The following is a 24,428-nucleotide window of genomic DNA, read 5'->3' on the forward strand; positions in this document are numbered from 1 at the left end:
CGTCATCCTTCGAGTTTCCCGACGTTCTACGGTCGTATTCTGGTTTGGTTAGCTTTACTTTAGTGCTCTTTTGGACTTTGTAGTTAGACTCTTGTACTCTGTTATATTCATGCATTTTAGCGTGCTCTCTTAGTTGTACTTGTTAAACTCGCGTTTGTTAGCGTGCCCTTAGTTGTACTTGTTAAACTCGCGTTTGTCAGCGTGCCCTTAGTTGTACTTGTTAAACTCGCGTTTGTTAGCGTGCCCTTAGTTGTACTTGTTAAACTCGCGTTTGTTAGCGTGCTTCCTTTGTTGTACTTGTTAAACTCGCGTTTGTTAGCGTGCTCCTTTTGTTGTACTTATTAAATACAAACATTTACTCTACTGATCTCCTGGTCTGTGTTTTGGATCCACATTAACGGCTTGCCGTTCCTAACAGAATAGTCCGACCATGGATCCCACAGACTCGGAGAGTATTCGCCATGCACTTGCCGGTCATGGCCATACGATCAGTAAGCATGAACAATTATTAAATGAACTTGTGAACGTGACCACCGCATTAACCACTAGAATAGAAAATATGGCCCCACCTGCACGGACCGGTGGTGTAGGTAACGCTGCCGCGGCGCCCGATCACTCCACCCCGTCTCCGGTTGTTCCACCGGCTTCTTTTCGGGAGCCGGTGTTGCCACACCCCCATCGTTATGAGGGAAAACCTGGCGCTTGCCAACAATTTTTGCACCAGTGCTCTCTTGTATTTGATCAACAGCCATATACGTTTGCAAGTGACAGGTCCCGTGTAGCGTATACTATGAGTCTCCTCGCCGGTAAAGCGGCCACTTGGGCAATGGCGGTGAGCAACGCTAATCCCGCGATCCGTCAATCGTTCGAGATTTTTAAAACTGAGTTTGTGAGGGTTTTTGATCACCCGGTTAGGGGCAGGGAGGCAGGCAGCCGCCTGCTGGATTTTTTTCAGGGCGATCTTAGCGTGGCGGACTACTCCATTCAATTTCGCATTTTGGCCGTGGAGTGCGGTTTTGGCGAAGCTGCGCTGTGTGGAATTTTTCGGCGGGGGTTGTCTTCTGCGGTGAAAGACGAATTGGCGGCCCGGGAGGATTCTTCGGGCTTGGAGGACCTGATTTCTTTGTCCGTAAAATTGGACAATCGGCTGAAGGAGCGTGAGAGGGAACGAGCCTTGGAGCAGCGGGGACGTCAGGGGTCGTCGTCATCGTGGAACGGCCCAGCTGGGGTCCGTGCTGAGGGCTTCATCGAATCGCCATCTGCCTCTACGCCGACGCGGAGTCCGGTCCTGACGGGGGAGGAGCCAATGCAACTCGGCGGCGGTCGTCTTCCTGCGGAGGAGCGGCGGAGACGGATGAGGGCAGGCTTGTGTCTTTACTGTGGCTTGCCGGGGCACCACATCTCCACCTGTGACGCGATTCCTTCACGTCGTCCTGGATCTTCGGCTCCTGAGGTTCCTCTCGCCCGAGGGGGGCCCAGGTTCGTACGTGATGGCAATCAGTCAAATGATTTGCCTCGCAACGAGTTGAAAGAACTAAAACAAACTCTAAGTGAAATGAGACTGCAATTGCCGGGAGAAGTTTCGCATGGTGGGGTTAATTTTAGGTTCACTGCCTTAATAGATTCGGGGGCAGATGACTGTTTCATGGACCAGAGTGTTGTTGATGCGCTTAAATGTCCATTAATAAGACTCTCTTCTCCCAAAAGGGTTTTAGATCTCGATGGGCGACCCCTGGCGGACGTAAGGTTTATAACGCCCCCGCTTAAAACCAAGTTGTCCGGGAATCATTTTGAGGTCCGTAGTTTTTTGATTATGCCATGCAAATCGGCTCCGGTTGTGCTAGGGCTCTCCTGGCTAAAAGTGCATAACCCTAATATTGACTGGGCTAAGACACAAGTAGTGACTTGGAGTTCCTTCTGCTACGCGCACTGTTTACGCTCGGCGTGCCTACTTCCTGATCAAGCCCAAACTGTTCCCGAGCCTGTTAATTTGGTAAATGTGCCTGCCGAATACCATGATCTCCAACACGTTTTTAGTATAGACCAGGCTAAGACCCTGCCCCCGCACCGTCCTTACGATTGCGCCATTGACTTGCAGCCCAATGCCCCTCTGCCTAGCTCGAGATTATACAAAGTCTCTAAACCTGAGCAGGAGGCTATGAAAGAATATATAACCTCTTCCTTGGCAACTGGCCTAATTCGCCCTTCGTCTTCACCATTGGGAGCAGGGTTTTTCTTCGTTGGTAAAAAAGATGGGGGTCTTCGGCCGTGCGTCGACTACCAGGGCCTTAACGAGATTACTGTTAAAAATAAATACCCACTGCCATTGTTAGATTCGGCCTTCGCACCGTTAAAATCAGCCACCATATATACTAAATTAGACTTACGCAGCGCTTACCATTTGGTTAGGATTCGGGAGGGAGATGAGTGGAAAACCGCTTTCAAAACCCCGCTCGGACATTTTGAATACCTGGTCATGCCTTTTGGTCTGACTAATGCACCTGCCGTTTTCCAGAGCCTCATAAATGATGTGCTTCGTGACATGCTAAATATCTTTTGTTTTGTTTATTTAGATGACATTTTAATATTTTCAAGAAGCTTGCAGGAACACCGCCAACACGTCCGCATGGTCCTGCAAAGACTTCTGGAAAATAGGTTGTTTGTCAAGGCCGAGAAGTGCGAGTTTCACCGGGGGTCAATGCAGTTTCTTGGTTTTATCGTAGAAAAAGGGCGACTACGGCCTGACCCAGCCAAAATTCAGGCAGTGGCAGAGTGGCCAACCCCCACGTCACGTAAGCAGCTACAAAGATTCCTCGGGTTTGCTAATTTTTACAGGCGTTTTATCCGGAACTATAGTATGAGGGCCGAGCCCCTTACCAGGCTGACCTCTAATAAACGCCCATTTGTGTGGTCCTCGGTGGCGGAGGCCGCTTTTGTAAGTCTAAAAAGGGCATTCACTAGCTCTCCTGTCCTTGTTCACGCTGACTCAGATCTTCCTTTTGTGGTCGAGGTTGACGCGTCGAGTTCCGGAGTGGGGGCCATCCTATCCCAGAGGTCTGCAGTCGACCAGAGATTGCACCCCTGCGCCTTCTACTCTCGCCGCCTCACCCCCGCAGAGGCAAATTATGATGTCGGCAACAGGGAGCTGCTCGCTATAGTCCAGGCTTTGCAGGAATGGAGGCACTGGTTGGAGGGGACGGAGGTGCCGTTCCAGATACTCACCGACCATAAGAACTTGGAGTACCTTCGGGCTGCCAAGCGCCTCAACTCACGCCAGGCCCGTTGGGCGCTGTTCCTGACGCGTTTCAACTACGTGATTACTTACCGTCCAGGATCACGCAACGGGAAACCGGATGCCTTGTCGAGGATTCATGAACCAGTGGAGGAGAGGCCTTCAGAGGAGCCTGTTGTTCCTGAGAACCTGATCATCGGCGCACTACGATGGGAGGTCGAGCGGCTTGTGGAAGACTCTCTACGAGGTGTTAGGGTGCCCGGAGGCTGCCCTGCTGACAAACTTTTTGTTCCAGAAGCTCGGCGTGCGGGAGTGCTGAAGTGGGGGCACACCTCAAAGTTCGCCTGCCATCCGGGTGTGTCCCGCACGTTCTTCCTAATTTCCCAGAGGTTTTGGTGGCCAGGTATGCGAAAGGACGTCATGGACTACATTTCAGCTTGTTCCATCTGCGCTCGGGGCAAATCAGTCCATCAAGCTCCAGCGGGACTTCTGCGCCCATTACCTGTTCCATCTCGCCCCTGGTCCCATGTTGCACTCGACTTTATCACTGGCCTTCCACGCTCAAGGGGATATTCCGTCATCTTGACAGTGATTGATCGGTTCTCAAAGATGGCGCACTTCGTCGCTCTCCCAAAGTTGCCTTCAGCTCTGGAGACCGCTGACCTGCTGGTAACGCACGTTTTTCGACCCCATGGCATTCCGTCTGACCTGGTTTCTGACAGGGGACCCCAGTTTGTGTCTCGTGTTTGGAGAGCGTTCTGCAAGGCCTTGGGGGCTACGTCAAGTATGTCTTCTGGCTACCACCCACAGTCCAACGGGCAGACAGAACGGGTCAACCAAGAGCTGGAGGCTGCCCTCCGTTGCGTTTGCCAACTGCATCCGGCCTCTTGGTCTTCACACCTGCCTTGGGTGGAATACGCCCACAATACCCTCGTTTGCTCAGCCACTGGGAGGTCACCTTTTATGACTGCATACGGGTTCCAACCGCCACTGTTCCCTTCTCAAGAAGCCGACGTCGTCGTACCGTCCGTCCAAGTGCACCTGCGGAGGGCCCATAGAGTCTGGAGGGACGCAAGGGCAGCACTAGTCCGCACTGCGGCCCGCAACCGCCTGATTGCTGACCGCCGCAGAAGACCCGCTCCGGTCTATCGTCCGGGCCAGATGGTCTGGTTGTCAACGCGGGATTTGCACCTTGCTGGGACTTCCAAGAAGTTGGGCCCTAGGTTCGTGGGCCCTTTTGCTGTGGACTCTGTGGTGAACCCCGTAGCGGTCAGGCTCAAGCTTCCCAGTTCAATGAAGATCCACCCGGTCTTCCACGTGTCTCTGCTCAAGCCGGTCTCCACCTGCCCCCTGAACCCTCCGCCAGTGCCTCCGCCTGCCCCTCGCGTGGTTGACGGTGGGCCGGTGTATACGGTGCGTTCTATTCTCGATTCTAGGAGGCGGGGTAGGGGGGTGCAGTACCTGGTCGACTGGGAAGGTTATGGCCCAGAGGAACGCCAATGGGTCCCCCGCTCCTGGATCCTCGATCCGTCGCTGCTGCGGGATTTCCACTCCCTTCATCCCACGAAACCAGGTGGTCCGCCAGGGGGCGTCCGTTGAGGGGGGGGTTCTGTCATATTTGTGTGTGTTCTCAGTTCTTTTTTCTTTATGCAGCACCTGATTGAGCCAGATTGGCGGGGTAACACGACACACCTGTGCTTGATTAGGAAAGCTCAGTATTTAAGGAAGCCTGTCACCATCTGCAAGTGTCGGACTATTGCTTGCTATTTGCCTTGCTTACCGCCTGTGTGTTCATTGTCATCCTTCGAGTTTCCCGACGTTCTACGGTCGTATTCTGGTTTGGTTAGCTTTACTTTAGTGCTCTTTTGGACTTTGTAGTTAGACTCTTGTACTCTGTTATATTCATGCATTTTAGCGTGCTCTCTTAGTTGTACTTGTTAAACTCGCGTTTGTTAGCGTGCCCTTAGTTGTACTTGTTAAACTCGCGTTTGTCAGCGTGCCCTTAGTTGTACTTGTTAAACTCGCGTTTGTTAGCGTGCCCTTAGTTGTACTTGTTAAACTCGCGTTTGTTAGCGTGCTTCCTTTGTTGTACTTGTTAAACTCGCGTTTGTTAGCGTGCTCCTTTTGTTGTACTTATTAAATACAAACATTTACTCTACTGATCTCCTGGTCTGTGTTTTGGATCCACATTAACGGCTTGCCGTTCCTAACAAAAGATTTGCCACGCCTGCATGGGATTGTTGCCATGTACACGAGCCCCGTGTGCATGTCAGAAGACAAAACATTGTGCCTCTGTGTTTATGTATTTAGATGTGCAGGAATGTGATGCATGCAAAAAAGGAGGGGTGTGTGTATGTGTGTGTGTAGGGGGGTAAAAAATGGTGCACGGTGTATGAGCCCCAAATAGCCGAGCCCGAGGTGGAGGGCACGGTCGACGTCAGACGAGGCCGCGGCGAGGTCAGCGGTGCGGTCAGCGGGTGAAACGCAGTTCACATTAGCATGCAGACAGCCGGCCTAACAATGGAGCCTCCATCTGTTCCTGTCAGCCATTACAAATCTAGTGTCAGCCGCTCCGTCGAAGACAACGGGCCGCCGCATCTCATCAAACCAAGGCGAAGGAAATGCAGCCGTCGACTTGGCACTCGCTCACTCTCCGGTTAGGGACGAGGGAACGGCGATTACCGAGGAATGATGTATCCTTGCCCTTACCGAACAGGCAAATACAATATAATTATCGGCAAAATAAGCAGAAAGGCCGCATTGGAATTACTACTAATTTATCCGTGTATTGTTTTATTTTGGGCACAAGACAAATTCATGAGTTGTGCTGCAAAAATCTTTCACAGGATGGACATGAAGTGCTCCATTCATTTAATATGAACATGATAAAATGTTCATATTAAAATGCATTTGTTTAATTCATCACCAAATGTAAATTAGTTGACACTGATCTGGCGCACTGTAATCATAGGACAGCAATGATGTCATTAACAGCACGTGCAAGTAATATTCCAAAATTATTTTTCATTGGACTGATGAGAGAACTATATAGTACGCCACATTAAAAAAATCCCGATATAGTGATTAAGAAGTAGAGAATGAGTGAATGATTCCAACCCCCGGCCAAAGATACGAGCGCGACCACTTCTAGTAGAATCAAATACATCCTGAGGGAATTTAAATGAGCGCTGCCTGACGTATGATGTCACTGATTTTCATTAAGCGTTCTTTTTCCCGCAAGAAAGTGCGCCAAGTGAACACAGGTTGAACTTTGAACTCCAGATGCCCTTTGGCTGAGGACACAAGCCATTCACTACGCTAACACCATCATGAGAAAGAAGCACAGCGCCAGAGGCTCCTCTCCGAGAAGCAAAGGTTGCGCTTGTTAATGCCGCGCTAAAATGTTTACGTTTCAAGTCCGGCTATTTCTTGTTGTTTGATTCGGACCAAATTGCACATTGAAGAGTTAATTGGCAATAACTCACATTTAACACTGACAACGGAGACAGACACTGGCAGAGCTTTAAAAAATGCATCCAAAGCTAGGTCTGAAAATTGAGAAACAAACGACGATCCGAATTCAACCAAATATAGGCTTGCCAAATTTGTGGCATTACATTCAATAAAAAGATGACATTGCTGCTAGGTGTATCATTTTTAAAAATCTTATTTGAGGCAATGAAAACTTACGACATAATCAAATGATTGGCTGATCTGGAGACAATCCCATTTGACAATAGATGAGAGAAAGCATGCACAATTGATATATGGCGGAAAACACAGACAAGACTGAAAAAGCAGTTTCTGCACTTGCACCCCTCTTTAAAAGAAACTGCTGTATTTTAAGCCAAAACAACTGTTGTGTTTGATAGAACAATATGTTTATTTGCTGCCATAGCAGATTCATGGCGCATCAAGCCCCCGAACTATTTTTAATCTGTCCGTTTTACCCTGAAAACCCCCGTTTACAGACGTCGCGCAACTGCTTTTGTTTCAACCCAGCCATAAAACGAAGGTAATTAATTATATTTATTGTTCAAAATGACTGTCATTTTTAGCTTAGAATCATTAATTGATGTCTAATATTTATATATATATATATATATATATATATATATATATATATATATATATATATATATATATATATATATATATATATATATACACGCAGTATATTTATATTTTTAAAAATTATTCACTTGCATGTTTTAAACTTTTAAAACAATGACGTCACAATGAAAATAATGGTGTCTGTAAAAAAGTCACTGATATCTACCTCATAACTATCGCTTAATTGTATTTTTTTTCTTGTTACTGTCGCATTTTCTCCAATATGTTAGATGATAAACAATCGATCAAAACAAAGAAAAATTGAAAAAATATCGTTTAAAGGGTAAATATATGAAAAAGAAACTCTCGACCACCGCTTGATGTCTGCTATTTCTGCATCCTGACCCTTGTTATATGACCATGTTTCACCTATAAAATCCCCCAAAAATCGAGCTGTGGCCATTTACAGCTGTGTCTTGACACTCAGTGATACATGCTACATGCAGTTTTTGGATCAAAACAAGGTAAGTATGCGATAATATCTCGTTAAAGTCATGGCGTCTTTAATTCTGCTCTCCCGTGCTCTCACCTCCAGATAGGGTTTTGCTGTTTAAAAAACTTTTTTTTTTTAAAAATGCCCTCCAGGTCAAAAATATTCTTCCCCTAGAAAATTGAGATTTTAAGCTTTCCAATGATGTATCACACATGCATATCAGACGATTTTGAAATTTGGCAAACTGGGGGTCTCAGAGCCGAACTTCAAGTCATCTGAGTGTTTTCCGCCATATATATGGCCATATATATGGCGGAAAACACAGACGGCTGAAAAAGCAGTTTCTGCTCTTGCACCCCTCTTTAAAATAAACTACTGTATTTTAAGCCAAAAGAACTGTTGTGTTTGATTGAACAGTATGTCTATATGCTGCCATTGCAGTTTCATGGCGCATTATGACCCCGGACTATTTTTAGTTTGTCCGTTTGACCCTGGAGACCCCGTTTACAGACACTGTGCATAGCCATAAAAATAAGGTAAGTAATTATATTTATTATTCGAAATGTCTATTATTTTAGCTTAGAAAAAAAACGACTTTATAAAATTATTACACTTTTCTTACACAAATTACGTCACAATGAAAAAAATACTGTCTGTAAATAGGTCACAGATATCTATCTCATAACATATCTTAATTTTATTTTTTTGTTACTGTCGCATTTTCCCCGATATTTTAGATGAAAAATAATCGGTCCAAACAAAGACAAATTGGGGGGGGGGAATCGTTTAAAAGGGCAAAAATTTGAAAAAGAAAATCTCGACCACTCCCTGATGTCTGCGATTTCTGCAACCCTTGTTATATTACCGTGTGTTACGTATGAAATCCCAAAAACGTCCGGTTGTGGCCATTTAGAGTTTTTTGATCGAAACAAGGTAAGTACGCGATAATATCTCGCTAAAATAATGGTGTCTTTAATTATGCTCTCTCATGCTCTCACCTTGAGTTAGGGTTTAGGGTTTTTTTTTTTCTTTAAATGCCCTCCTGTTCAAAATTTGAGATTTTAAGCTTTCAAATGATGTATCAAGGAAAATTTTGAAATTTGGCCAAATTGGAGCGGAACTTCAAGTCACCTGAGTGTTTTCTGCCATATAGGCCTACTGTACATATAAACCGTTTTTTTTTTTTAATCCCAATAATGATTCCAACAGAAGTCTGCAAGAAATCAGCCGATGTCAATAATGTACGTATTTTGAAAAAAATTGCAATTTGTTTGGTTTTGATACAAAATTACTGCATACTACTGTAAGTACAGACAAGTAGTTGCTATCATGGCTTGGTCAGACACTCCTTAACCCATTGACTGCCAATGACAGCACTAGACGTCCAATCTATTCGAAGTGTGAGGGTTCACATTTCGAATGGATTGGATGTCTACTCACGATAAACTTATTTCAATACATGGCAGAAGCATGACTATTCTTCACCCCAACCAAGATGGCCTCACGTAACTCATAACTAGCTTATTTCTCAACCGTTATTTCAAAAAATATATATTTTATAAATGTCAAACCATCTGCTGTTTACTCAGCTGCTGCCATTGAAGATCGTTCATTCGCTGCCAAGTGCCACTCTCCTAATGGATTGGGCGTCTATTCGGAACTAGATCTCGAAAAGTACATATTGCGCATTATCGGCATGTTATTTCTTAGTACTCGCAAATACCGATGACGTCATTTGAGTGAGGTATCGGTACCGATGCAGTATCGGTGCAACACTAAGATAAACAAACATGTAATTTAAGCCCCCTTTAAGACATACACTGAACTCTGGTAAAATCCCGGGATTTAAACGGATATCCCTTATGTATGAAAGCAATTTCCTGGATTGACTGACATCCAGATGACACGGACATTAACCGGGTCGCGTCCCAGTAAAATGTCTGGGACTTACCTGGGATGTGGCATGTGTGAAAGCAGCCGTTAAATACCCGGGTCACAGCGCGAAGGCTGATGACGTAAATATCATGGGGGGCCGATCGTCATTTCCTCTTTCTTCGCAGTAAGAGGAAAAGCAGTAAGCAAACATTGCAATTATCAACATGCAAATTGGAAAGATAGCAAAATTAAACTGAAGACATAAGGAAATTAATTTGCTTCTGGATCTGAGAGCCGAGGAATATACAGTCCATTGTTCATCTTTGGAAATTTTGTTCGTTGTCAATGTTGACCAAAATTGAAGTAATGTCCGGGTTATAAAATGCCGTCCCCACCCTCCCGACATAGAGCGGCGAGTCGCCAACACGGGACAAGTCTGAAAGTGTGCAACCGGGTCATCTCCACATGTCTCAAAGCCATGACACCAGTAAATCCTGCCTCCCCTTAAACGGGAATTTAGCGGGATGTAAGCATACGCGTAGCGCGCTGAGCATTGTGTAGAACGTTTCAGCGCATCGTGAGGAATGGCCGAACACCGGGCGTACCATATTCAGTGGACGACGATTTTGGCCAAAAGCCTAGCTGTTCTAAGAGGCAACCTGATTTAGAATTCCCCTCAAAAATGATGGGAAACAAAAAAAAATGCTCATTTTCAATGTGTTACTGGCTGGAATATTCTGCCAATAAGGATGCGGCGTCTACTACTCTTCTAGGTAAGACAGAAAAAAGCGCGCGCTCACACGCACACACACACAGCTGGGATGCATGTATGTACGGGCATGGGCTAAGCTACTATCCGAACATATATCTTGTACGTTAATTATATTCCTGACACTGCGTTTCACAAAAGTCAAACTCGGCCTATGGATATAAGTCTGAAAGGGGCTTTAGAGTACTCAATAAACTTGTTTTTGGAAAATGGGTGGAAGTGGGAAAAAATTATAACTTCACACAGGCATCTGAAAATTAATCCCGTGCCCGCTGAACTACAAGACAGATGTGCTAACCACTTGTCCGCCATGCTGCCAATCTTAAAAGAAATGTAAAAATAACAATAATTATAATCTTCCCATCTGCCAGGACCCTCTGCTGCACTTTCAGGGACGCAAGAGTTCACGTAGCCATATTTGACGACAACCAGCTGGCATTAACGAGCAGCGAGCTAAAACCACCGAAAACATTTTTTCCCTGCACGCACGGAATAGTCTACATGTGCTCCTAAAAAAAATAAATAAAAAGAAATGGGCACCAGAGGCACCCGAGTCAATAATGCCCACCTGCGGCATGTCAAGGGCGATTAGTTGGCGCGGCGAGTCGGGAATACAAAAATTCTGAAGAGAAGGTAGGGAGGAAGATGGAGGGAAAGATTGATAAAGCGAGAGAGGGACAGGACACACATGGCCCCTCAGGTACAGTGTTGTATTTCAAACCCGTTTGTGGAAGAATAGAGGGGCCGGGGTTCAATAAATCACAGCGTTAGCCTGCAGCTACACAGCCTCCCGCCTGTGTGGGCCGCTGACACAGCACGCAATCACCACTAGGGGGCGCTCTAGCTCACAGATCAGCCCTGTGAGGAAGCAGCAGAAGCCCACCTGCTCAAGGGCCAATAGAGAGAGGGTGGCTTTAAAGGGAGGAGTCAGTGTTGTGGAGGTATGGCGTGATCTGTTTTCTCAAATTAGGACAACAATGTGTGCTTCCTGTGGAGTGAAGAGGCCATCTGAGAGGGTGTTAAAAGTGCAGCCAGGCAGCTTTCTCAGAGGAAACAAACAATAACTCTTCCTTTTAATTGCCTCGCTCTATCAACCACATAGACCTACACACATTCAGAATGAGACAGAAGGCACTTACACTCTGTTGCTCCGTCATCTTGGTAGTCGGAAGCCACCGAAGCATCGTCGGACGGTGCGGAACGACCCAGACTGGAGCTACGGTTGTCGTCAGAACCGTCTTCCTCCCTCGAGTCAGCTGAATGGAGATTTATACGAGAGTGTAGTCAGTACAGTGAGCGAGGTGGCAAAAGTAAGCACACCTTGTGCTTAAGTAGAGTCTGAGTTACCTCCTTAAGTAAAAAAGCAGATTCTGAAATGTACTTGGTTTTCTACTGCCATTTATATACAATATGGCAGTTTATAACTTGACTGGTTAACATGTTCGTCACACAGTTCTGAGGTCGTTGGTTTGAATCCAAACTTCACTCTCAGTGCATGGAGTTTGCATTTTCTTGTGGGTTTTTCTCCGCTTACTTCCCATGTTCATACTTGTCAAATTCTACGGTTTCGGCGTGATTTGTACAAGTGAGCAATGATTTTTAAATGTGTACGCTGTACGTTCAAAATCTGTACGTTTTTCGTGCATTACGTTTTTTTTCTCCGTTCGGATTTTGTCACCGTTTCGGCAACGAGACAATGTACGTTACTACGTTGGATGAATGACGCGAGAAAAGTCAGAGACATGGAGAGAAGAGTGCTATGGTAGGCTAGGTGGCTCCAATATTTCCTGACTGTAGCCGACAGCCTACAATCTACGCCTAGATATCACATGCATATAGTACTACATGCGAAATGACTGACTCGGCGGCGTTAGTAAACAGCCGCCATTTCAGAGCGGTACACGTCTCAGAAAGGCTCTGTTGTAGTGAACCTTCCTAGCGAACCTAAGTAACTTTTTATCTAAAATACTCCTAAATAAACAAAATCTTGACTTGAATCTATCTTTAAATGATGAAACAGTTTGAAAACCTTCACATGTCAAAAGTAGACAGAAGGGAACTATTGCTAAAAAAACGGAGCAATTTTAACAACTTTAACGGTTGATTCACAACATTAAATGACTTCCAAACATAGGAAAGGTAACTATTTTTGTTTGTTTGTTTGTTTTTCTGGGGGGTTTTTTTTTGGGGGGGGGGGGTGAAAAAACAATATATGAAAGGTAACACCAGTTACTTTGCCAAGTAACTAATTACTCTTACATTCAGGTAACAGAGTTACTAACTCAATTACTTTTTGGGAGAAGTAATTTGTAACTGTAATCAAATTACTTTTTCAAAATAAGATGAACAACAGTTTTATTTTTGTTTATATTGCACGCTTTATATAACGTTGTAAGATGAGTCACCAATTTGTAAGGGCATACGTCACTTTTTGTAAAATTGCCAACGGCCTCGAGTTGGCAGGTGTGCATGTTATAAAAACATGTAACGGCACTGTCACATTACACCAAGAAGGCCATGTTCCGGTTAGAGAGCTACATAGCAATAACACTAGCAAATGATGCATTAACAAGCGAAGCGAGGTGTGCTAAAAGTGGACCGAAAAACCCACAATTTTTTAGCGGATCAGAGTTTGTTTGTTTGGTCCGAACTAGAGTGCGGATGCGCATTCACATTTACAAAACACAGCGGACTATCTGAGAAAAAGAACTCTGATCCGTTTAGGGCGCTTTCACATTAGACCAAGAGGACCAGGGTCCGGTTGGAGGGCTACCCCGCAACAACACTTGAAAATGACTTGTTGAAAAGGTTCAGCATTCACACTGCGCCAACCGAACTTTCTGAGTAACATCACGTGGACAAAAGGCGCACTCATTTATTGGACAAATAGTAGAGGAAATACCTCCCTCCTGTGAGGTGAGGGAGCATGGAGCGTCACAGCGTGGTGTTGTGATGCTGCACGTAATATAGCATAGCATTATTTTTACATGTTAAACTGTATACAGTGCAGGTTTTTTTTTAAATTAGTGTCTTATATTTTGCAATTCTAATATTACCGCGCATTTATTGTCAACTGACTGTTTTGTGTAGCAGATGTTTGTATGCATGTAAGTTTACATAAAAAATAAAATAAAAAACTAATGTAGCATAGCACAGCAAGTCGTTGGTCCCTCCTGATTCAATGCCGAGCGAACTGGACGATATATAGAAAATGCTTTGGGAAATTTAAACCACGAAAGGGTCTGCGTGTTACCCCAAGTCACACAGACGCGCAATCGCTCTCACTTTTGTGACTTTCTGGACTGTCAAATTGTTGCTACTTCCAGGAGCGCGAGACTCGCTAAACAGCCGCCCTGCCCTGAGAGGCTCCGCCTGTCTCGACTTCTGTCACTCTCACACGATACGTTCAGTTGTTTGGCCAAGAGTTCGGACGCACGTTCACATTTACAAAACAAAGCGGAGTATCTGAGAAAAAGACCTCTGGCCCCTTTAGTGTGAAAGCGCCCTACAACTCTTTAAACTGTCCATTTTAATGGTATACAGTGAAGAAAATAAATAGTTGAACACCTTGCTATTTTGCAAGTTCTCCCACTTAGAAATCATGGAGGAGTCTGAAATTTTCATCGGAGGTGAATGTCCTCTGTTAGAGAGATAATCTGAAAAGAAAAATTCAGAAATCACAATGTATGATTTCTTTTAACGATTTATTTGTTTAATACTGCTGCAAATAAGTATTTGAACACCTGAGAAAAGGAATGTTAATATTTGGTATAGAAGCCTTTGTTTGCAATTAAACCTTTCCTGTAGTTTTTCACCAGGTTTGCACACACTGCAGATTTTGGCCCACTCCTCCACACAGATCTTCTCTAGATCAGTCAGGTTTCTGGGCTGTCGCTGAGAAACATAGTTTGAGCTCCCTCCAAAAATTTTCTATTGGGTTCATGGTCTGGAGACTGGCTAGGCCATGCTAGAACCTTGATATGCTTCTTACGGAGCCATTTCTTGGTTTTCCTGACTGTGTGCTTCGGGTCATTGTCATGTTGGAAGAGCCAGCCACGACCCATCTTCAATGCTCTGACTGAGGGAAGGAGGTTGTTATCCAAAATCTCACAACACAGGGCCCCAGTCATTCTCTCTTCAATACAGTGCACTCGTCCTGTCCCATGCACAGAAAAACACCCCCAAATCATGATGCTACCATCCCCCCATGCTTCACAGTAGGGATGGTGTTCTTGGGATATTACTTATTAATATTCTTCACCCATGCATGGTCAGTTAGACCAAAAAGTTCTATATTGCTTTCATCTGACCACAAAACTTGCTCCCATGACTCCTCTGCATCATCCAAATGGTCATAGGCAAACTTAAGACGGGCCTTGACACGTGCTCGTTAAAGCAGGGGAACCCTCCGTGACATGCGTGATTTCAAACCATGATGTCTTAGTGTATTACCAACAGTAACCTTGGAAACGGTGGTCCCAGGGCTTTTCAGGTCATTTACCAACTCCTCTCGTGTAGTTTTGGGCTGATTCTTTACCTTATTTAGCATCATTGAGACCCCACAAGGTGATATCTTACAAGGGGCGCCACTCCAATTGAGACTGACTGTCATGTTTAGCTTCTTCCATTTTCTAATGATTGCTCCAACAGTGGCTATTTTTTCACCAGGCTGCTTGGTAATTGCTCCGTAGCCCTTTCCAGCCTTGTGGAAGTGTACAATTTAGTCTCTGGTGTCTTTGGAGAGCTCTTTTGTCTTGGCCATGTTACAAGTTTGAGTCTTACTGATTGTATGGGATGGACAAGTGTCTTTATGCAGCTATCGACGTCAAACAAGTGCATCTGTTTCAGGGTAATACATGGAGTTGAGGTGGACTTTTAATAGGCGGACTAAAAAGTCTTTCAGGGTCAGAATTCTTGCTGATACGCAGATGTTCAAATACTTATTTGCAGCTGTATCACACAAATAAATTAAAAATCATGCATTGTGATTTCTGGATTTTTCTTTTTAGATTATCTCTCTCGCAGTGCACATGCTGCTACGATGAAAATTCCTGAAAACTCCTCCAGGATTTCTAAGTGGGAGCACTTGCAAAATAGCAGAGTGTTCAAATACTTATTTTCTTCACTTTATGTGCCCTACAATTGACAGGCAACCAGTTCGGAGTGTACCCCGCTTCTTCTTTTAAAAGGGTTAGGGATAGGGCTGGATAGGCTCGCGCTTGATTGTGACCCTTGAGAGGATAAACGGTAGAAAGCATGGATGGGTGGAAGTAAATAAAGATATGAATTGGGATTATCTGATTGTTGCATAATTTTTGGAAATGCTACCTGGTTCATGTTCTATTCTGAAAATCTCAATTAATTCCTTCAATGCAATTATCTTAACATCTCTATATTATTTCCACCTTTTATCATCATTAAAGCTTGAAAAAGACAAAACGACTATTCCAACAAGGTCAGGACTAGACAGTGCAAATATCTTTTCAAATGTAGAGATTAACCCCTTCAGAGCTAAGCATCCTGCTGGAGGACATGACGCGGTCGCGTCTCTAAACCAATAAATATACTGAATTTAGCTGCTATTGCAACTTCTGGGAGATGATTGGATGAATCTTTACCCATCGAAATCAAATAATGGTATGACACGCCCTCGTTGCTAATTTTGGCCCTTTGAAAATGGCTGACCAAACGCAATTTAATTTAAACGTCTCATTTCTCATTAAAAACAACATTAACATTAAATATAAGTAGGGTTGTTCCGAACATGTTTTTTGCTCCCAATCCGATCCCGATCGTCTTAGTTTGAGTATCTGCCGATCCCGATATTTCGCGATCGATTGCTTTTTTTTGCTCCCGATTCAATTCCAATCATTCCGATAATTTGATAATTCGGTAATTTTTCCCGATCATATACATTTTGGCAATGCATTAAGAAAAAAATGAATAAAACTCGGACGAATATTTACATTCAACATACAGTACATAAGTACTGTATTTGTTTATTATGACAATAAATCCTCAAGATGGCATTTGCATTATTAACATTCTTTCTGTGAGAGGGATCCACGGATAGAAAGACTTGTGACTTTGTATATTGTGACTAAATATTGCCATCTAGTGTATTTGTTGAGCTTTCAGTAAATGATACTGTAGCCATGCCCAAATGCATGATGGGAAGTGGAACCATGACTGTGCGTAGTGCTACCAATTGATATATCTTCTCTGCGTTGGGAAATAACATAAGGTGTTAAGAAAAAGATCAACTGCTACCTTGCTTCCCCACATTGCTTCCCATGATATTTCTAATCGTAGGGAGAGGGATTGTAAGGCTTTAGCCAATTAAAAAAAGGCTCCAATGGCTGCCAAAATTCACTCTACTCATTTAACGCTGCCTTTTATCTCTGTATATAGGTAAAACGGCGCCATTACAGATTGAGCGCGACAACGCGTGAGTGGGTCGTGCAGTGCATGCATTAATTGCGTTAAATATTTTAACGTGATTACCGCCGTTATCGGGATAAATTTGATAACCCTACCTTAAGCCTAAACTAAAGACTCTGGATGAGTGTAACATATTATGTCTGTAACGTTAAATACAATTAGAAAACGATTTAATTACAAAATATATATATATAAAAGGCATGGCCGATATTTTTTTTGCCGATTCTGATACTTTGAAAATGACGTGATCGGACCCGATCGATCGGCATCCGATCGGGACAGCTCTAAATATAACCAATAAAAGCATGAAATATCCCCAGCCAAAAAAAATGCACTTTGTTCAGGTGTTTGAGTAGAGTAAAAATCAGCGCAGATTTATTTTTTTATTTTTTTTTGCCCAGCAGAAAAAATGCAGATTTGAAGGGGGGTTTAAATTTTTTTTTTTATTTAAAAAAATTCTCAATTCATGACACTAAAATTCCTCCCCCAAAATCTTTCTCACAATTATGTTAGTATGACCTGAAAGTAGCACATTTGTTAAATGATCTCCAAAAATCACATTTTCATGCACTCATAGTAGGCACACCTAAAGGCATTTTATTATAAGGCACCTCTTAGGTAGAGCTTGAGGAACTCTGCTAAAAGGTTCAAAAGTAGGGCAGAGCAGAGAAAAAACATAAATGAACATCTAAAAATTGCCGCTCATTCCACAGGCATCTGAGATTTACCATCTGAAGAAAATTTCACAAAATTTATGTTCAAGCGCTAAATTGATCACCTCATTTTTTCCTTTTTAATATCAATTGATTAAATAGTTACTCTCTGAAAAATGGATATTCGACTTTGCAGTAGGACTTCATTAGGAATAAATCATGCGCCAAATTAGCAACCATGGCTAACTGTGTGTCTTTGGCTAGAGACTCATTTATTAGTAAAGCGAGGCGACCATCCAAATTTGCTAGCAGTTTTAAAACCGCCAATTCCCCTTTGAAAGCAGTAATAAAGTACTTTCATTTACTCCCGACCACTAGCAGTTCAACTGCATTACCACATCTTCTTATCTCAGTGAGGTCAATACAAACATTTACACCACTAAGCCATATAGTTGGTAATGATGTGTGCATATAAAGGTCATGAAATGTAGGTTCAGGGAATGATACTTACAGTGAAAGGGGAATTCTTGAGGGTTTCTACAAGAAAAAAAAAAAACATCGAGTCAGCTTCTTAACTTAAATACCACAAAACCAGCAGATTTCCCTGCACCGGTGCAAGCGCTTCTTATCGTGCTGTTTCCGGACTGTTTTTCACACGAGATTCTGTCACAATCACGTCTACAAATTGAATCAAATTAAAAGGAAATGATAAGAAAAAGATTTTTGCCCGAGACCTTTAAAAAACTGATAACAGCAATAAGCAGCAAACCATTAGACTCAATGAGTTCATCTGAATGTACCAAACTGTGTTTAAGGCAATTACAGCACCAATTAGAGGTCTTGTTCGGTATTAGCAACAAACATTAGATAATTGGGCCATGAAATTACACTGTGACGCTTGAACGGGCCTTTCAAAAATAAATAAATAAATAAACCCTGATGATGTCAACTCTTACCTCATGTGTACCACCCTGAAATTATTCAATAAGATTTTGCGGGTCTCTGCCGCATTTTCACTGAGCTGCTCGTCTTGGAGGATCTCCGACACAAACAGCTTGCAATCTGTCCGCAAACACAAAAGAACAAAAACAAAAGCTTGTCAATGTTGAAACCAGGCTACTCAATAGAGCTTAGATCCATTAGGAAAATGAGAAAACGGTGCCTATTGTGTTCATATTTGGAATGAGACTATTGATACATGAAAGCGCTTGGGGCTAATATCGTAAAGTTAAAAGCAGAATACTATCTATAATCTAAATCGATAATATATTTTACTTAATTATCATTAAAATAGTAGCATTGATTAAAAGTGTCATTGGCTTTTTCCCTAAGGCTAAATGATGCCATAAGCTAGACTGCAAATTTAACAGCTCAAACAGGTTAGCCCACATCACTAATCTGATTTGTTTCCTTCACAGCCTCACTCATATCTCGACACATGCAAATGTACGTCCAAAGGCCTGGTGGTGTGTGCATAATGTGTCTATTCAGAATCACTCCACAGGAACAGCAAAATATCTAAAGAACAAAGCACAAAAATGTCCATTTTAAATCACTGGCCTCCATTGACAGTGATCGGCGTCCAATCATTTAACTGGGAGATAACAGTGAAAATGGATTTCATGTCTATCACTGTCAATGGTCGTTAATGAGTTAACCCTTTCAGGGACGGTGGTCACTACCAGGGCTGTCAACAGACTTGCAGGGGTCCGGGGACAAGAGACCATTATAGCCCCCCCCCCACGCTACTCACAACAACATACGCAGTACTTTTAACGCTTCGCAAGCAATGACAGTGTAAATTGGAGAGATGGACAGTTAAATTTAACAGACCCTAATGTGATATGACACAATATAAACAAAAAAAATTCAATTTTTTTTGTCCCATCTGGGCTACAATACAATACAACTGAGAGTGCTATGCCTGCCCACCAAGCAACAAAACAGTATAACTAAACCAAGGGCTTAGGTTTGGTTTCAACACTGGTAGGGACGATATAACCTACTTGTACACTTTTTGCTGGGAACGGGACATGAATAAGACCAAACAGATTGGGTGAACGGGGGTCAGGGCTACATATGTCATGAATATGAACCTGATTAATTGATAGGCTAAATGATCAATGCAAAATAAATCTGTATCGACATATACTAACTTTCATGTGTATTGGTTCAGGTGATACACCGTTCGATTCAAACCTTTGTTTTCAAAAATTACCAAACAAACGTTTTGAAAACTTGCAAATTGAAATTGCAGTATTTGAACATAAATTATATTAACAATGAAATAAAACAAAGTTGTTAATAATCTCTATCTCTGAGATCTATGCAGGAATGCAAAAAATAAATATTTGTCTTAAAACCACTCAACATTGTCTAAATAAGTTAAATATAACTAAAACGCTTCTTTGTCCGGGAATAACAAAAATAAATAAAAATGGAGCCTTCCTTCAGGTAAAACACTACTGCTTTTGTCCACAAGCGCAGCCAAACTCAACAAAAAATGAAAACTTTTACCTAGATTATGATTAATGTATAATTATCTGAAAAAATGTTTGCGTAGGCTGCAAATAACATTTTTAAATAATGTAGAAAATAAATTAATACATTTTAAATTAAGGCACGTCATCAGCCAATCAAACGTGCGATTGAGGGGGAAAAAATGGACCGGCATATTCAGCAAGTGAAAAGGGTGTAAATGTAAGTCTGAACGTAATGAAAATAATTCACTAAATAATGGTAGGGTCAATTCTATCCTTACAACATATGGGAAGACAATCTAAATTACCTATATAACTGAACTCATAAAATACAGTAATGCAAATAAGGTTGCTTAAAAGTTGGTGGGGACAGTTTGAGCATCCTGAAAAGTTGGTAGTGTTATGTCCCGACCGTCCCGACGCAAACCTACGCCCTTGAACTAAACACACTATTAGCCTTTGCTATAATACACAGTGGGTTGTAAACCCAAGATAAATCCAGCCACCGGACACGAGTCTGTTCAGCCTCGCGCACCTGCTCCCCACAGACTAACATTTATCCCTAATTTCACATCACCTTCTCTCTCCTCGGTTCAACGCGAGCAGCATGTCTTGTCATACCGCAGCACAATAGACTACAAGCGGCCGGTGACAGACTCGAAACGGGCTTTGGTCACTGTGATCCTGAATGTAAGCGTTCAGTATTCAGCGGCTGTTGTTCACTTACCAACATCACCGTCCACAGCCAACTCTAGCCCTAATTCTCTGGCTTCTTGTCCCCCTTTTAAAAACTTATTTTTTTCTCGTTCACCTCTACGATCTTCATCTCTTTTTGTTTCTTCTTTTCGTTTTCTGTGCACCTGATTTATGACGACTCGCCATGTTTACAGTTTATAACAATGACAGATTTTAATTTCCCGCTTCAGGGCACATACGTAGTGCAGCCTTGAGTGCGCCAGAGCAGGGTCAAACCATTCTCTGCTAAGACACAAGGGGTTGTTTGGGGTTTGTTGTGCAAAAAAAAAAGGAAAAAATATATATTTGAAATATTCAATATGTTAAAGTTTTTAAGTAAATATTGAGTAGGAAATAATATTTAATCAGACAATGATTTAAATAAAAAAAGAAATATGTGAATGCAAAGTAAAATAAATTAAGGGTCATTCAGGGGCCCCTATGGTCCTAACGCCCGGGACAACATAGCCGGTTGCCCCTCCCTGTCGATGGGCTTGGTCACTACAGTGGATAAATAAGACCTTTAACCATTTTTAGAGCGCAAGTGACTATTATTTATCACTTAAAAAGACTTAACGTACTTTTCAGACTATAAGCCACTACTTTTTTCCCTTATTTTGAATCCCGCAGCTTATAGTCCAGCGCGGCTTATTTGTTGATCAATTTGGGTTAATCGGTAACACTTTATTTGACAGCGGCGTCAAAAGACATGAGCATTACGAATGCTTATGACAGATGTCATTCAGTGTCATCCAGCAAATTATGTCTAACTCCCTTTATGTCCAGCTCGGATCTTTTACATTCATTCAAAAGTGAGATAATTTGCCGGATGACACCAAAAGACATCTGTTATAAGTATTCATTAATGCTCATGACAGTGCCATGTCATAATTATGATTGTCTTATGACAGTCTTATGGTGCCACTGTCAAATAAAGTGTTACCAAATACCATAACTTGCAATTAATGAAACAACTGGAACAGTAACTGAAGAAATAATTAGCACAGAACATGAATTTTGTTATTTACATCTGTGGCACTGCAATGCATGCTAGAAGGCATGTTGGACGACAACAGTGCTGACAGCAGGTGGCAGAACAGGTTGACTACCTCCCCCAAGATAGCAGCAATGGCCAAATGAAGCGTATTGGAACAATGAAGCTTAGCAGCCAACTGGTTCAAAGCTTCGTGGAGGTTAACTTGGTCCTATGAGAGTCTTATGATGCCGCTGTCAAATAACGTGCTACCGGTTAATATATTTTGGGGTAAATATCCCATAATACAATGAGGACAGCTGCAGCTTATAGTCCAGTGTGGGGCTTATCGATGAACAAATGCTTTCGTGTCAAATTTGGTGGGTGGCAGCTTATAGTCAGGTGCGCCTTGTAGTCCAAAAATTACAGTAAGTATTAGTGATTATTATTATATCTTTTAAAACTATTAATCATTATAGTATTTTTTTTATCTTAAAGTAACACTTGGTAATTTTTCAGCCTTTATAAAATATTTCCATAATATTTGTGATGATATGTCAACAGACAACTAGTTGAATGGCACCTCTTTTATATCTTGAGGGGGTCTATATCGCTATCACTGGCACTAATTAACTTTGAGGAGGGTGGCAGGAACCTTGCGCACAAAAAAACTACAAATGTGCCGACTGCTTTATGGCATACGTCACTTCCCCCTTTCCCCATTCGTTAAAAAGATGGAAGTCGATGCGAACGCTTTCGTGCGAATTCTGCTAAGATGGCAGAGCAACAAAAGGAAGGCCGGGGGTGGAATATTGTACATAATCAAACGTTATCCTATTATCAACATCATCATATGCTATTGTTTATCCCCAATTGGATTCATTATCTCATTACTATTCATCCTTCTCAAAACCGCTGGAAAGAGAAATCTCGTTTAATCCAACTGCAGGCGTCCAGGAAATCATAATTTTACAACTCTGTGCGCTGGTCCTCATTGTTAACGCAGTCTTCCTTGTAAAGAGTTTTACTAATTTCGATGAGAAGGTGAACATTTTATGTTGTTGTTGTTCGTGACCTATATTTCCACACAAACGCACATCGAAGTACCATTTAGCTTAGCAAGGAGGGGTATGAGAGTTATTTTTCGAGTGTCTCAAAGCTTTCGAAACTTTAAAAAAGCACATTTATCAAGGTTTCGTCGGCCGTGGTTTGCGTGTTTCTGTCCGCCGAAACAGCCTGATAGCACATATAGTAAGTCCTCTGTTATTGGATGCGTTGTTGATATCCGTGCGGCAGCATTCTGAAAATAGAGGAAGGCTCTATCTTTTGGGCCCCGCCTCTCAGCGCAAATTCATTCAAACTTGCGGTTCCGCCCAAAATGGCCACCCACCCCTCCCACATGCACAATGAATGGGTTGCTGCAGAACCCTTCACACTAGGCTGCCGATAGTTTGAAACGGGCTTAAGGTGCGTTTGTCTGTGTGGCTTTCTGTGTGTTCCTGTTTTATGAATGCCGAAACGGCTGGGCAGATTTTGAAAAAAATTTACACAGTTGTAGTTTATGTGTCTGTGAGTGTTTTTGACCCCCGTAAGCCTCCATTTAGTGCGGAAAATTAATTTGAAATTCCAAAAATTGGCATGGAACATCCCCGATTGTGGAGGCGACAGCGCGGTTGCAATGTCACAGTTGGCTTTCAAACATTAAGATTTCATGTACAAATTTAAATGTGCTGTGATGATATGTTGTGGCTTTGAGTACTGCACGACAAGATAATGGATTTTTTTTTAAAATGTACAATTTTACGGAATATTACTAAGGGATTCATTTCGGCTGGATATTCATAATCTGCACACTGGCGGAAAAGCAGTTGCGCATTAACTCCTTTATAGTGTCCTTTTATTATTACTACATTACAGATGCATTTCTAAGGAAAGTATGTTTTATCTGTGATTCGGTTGTATTGCATTCATTTCACATATGTCCGAGCAACACCAGACCATACTGCTGTGTTTTTCATCATTTTCAATACACTTATACTCTAAGTGTACACAATGTTAATAAACCTAAAATTACATTTAAATTAATGAAAACAGAAGTAACAATCTAGTTTTTCTCTTTTTCATAGCATTTAACTCATTGCATGCCATTGATGGCGATTGACATCCGATTCAGTTAAACTGGGTGGACTGGCCGTGAATGCACATGTTCCAGTGCCATTGACATAACATAGCAAAACTTCCACCAATGCTGCATGAATGTGTACACTTGACCGATAACTAAACATTGTGTTTTTAAAAATCTAAAAAAGTGTATAAAGCTAAAGAAGGAGAAAATATTACCATCTAGTAGCCTCCTGATGTCATTTGGGATGGTCCCCATTCCTGACGTTCACTGGTGCAACACACTGTGCAGGATCAGCAGTGCTCGTCCTGGTGTTTTTCTTTTAAAGTAACTCACACACACAACCTGATGTACTGTTACAACAAGTACACTTTAACAAGAGCCACCTATGCTCTGAAACACCACTTCCGTGCCAGTAGCATGAAGATGTACAACCAATGATGGCTTATGATTGCGGGGGTGGGGCTGTGCACAAGATGAGAACTTCCTGTGGTCTCCTTGACGACAAGATGAACAGGAAGCGAAGGTCCCAGCTCGTCCTACTTTAACATAACCCAACCCATGAAACAAAATGAAGTTTTATTTTTTTCAAGTCAACTGGC

General features: G+C 42.5%; 1 protein-coding gene across 1 annotated transcript in view; it reads right to left on the minus strand.

The window, feature by feature from the left end:
* Positions 1–24,204, minus strand: part of skap1 (src kinase associated phosphoprotein 1) — a 122,787-nt gene extending 98,583 nt beyond the window's left edge. The window contains exons 1-4 of the mRNA XM_057825206.1: positions 24,045–24,204; positions 18,473–18,578; positions 18,028–18,053; positions 11,562–11,678 (exon numbers count right to left, since the gene is read on the minus strand). Of these exons, the coding sequence (XP_057681189.1) occupies positions 11,562–11,678; positions 18,028–18,053; positions 18,473–18,578; positions 24,045–24,084 (289 nt within the window). The 5' untranslated portion in view covers positions 24,085–24,204. The remainder of the gene's footprint in view (positions 1–11,561; positions 11,679–18,027; positions 18,054–18,472; positions 18,579–24,044) is intronic.
* Positions 24,205–24,428: the final 224 nt, after the last annotated feature.

This window comes from Corythoichthys intestinalis, chromosome 21 (assembly GCF_030265065.1).
Source record: "Corythoichthys intestinalis isolate RoL2023-P3 chromosome 21, ASM3026506v1, whole genome shotgun sequence".
In the NCBI taxonomy this organism is placed as follows: Eukaryota; Metazoa; Chordata; class Actinopteri; order Syngnathiformes; family Syngnathidae; genus Corythoichthys; species Corythoichthys intestinalis.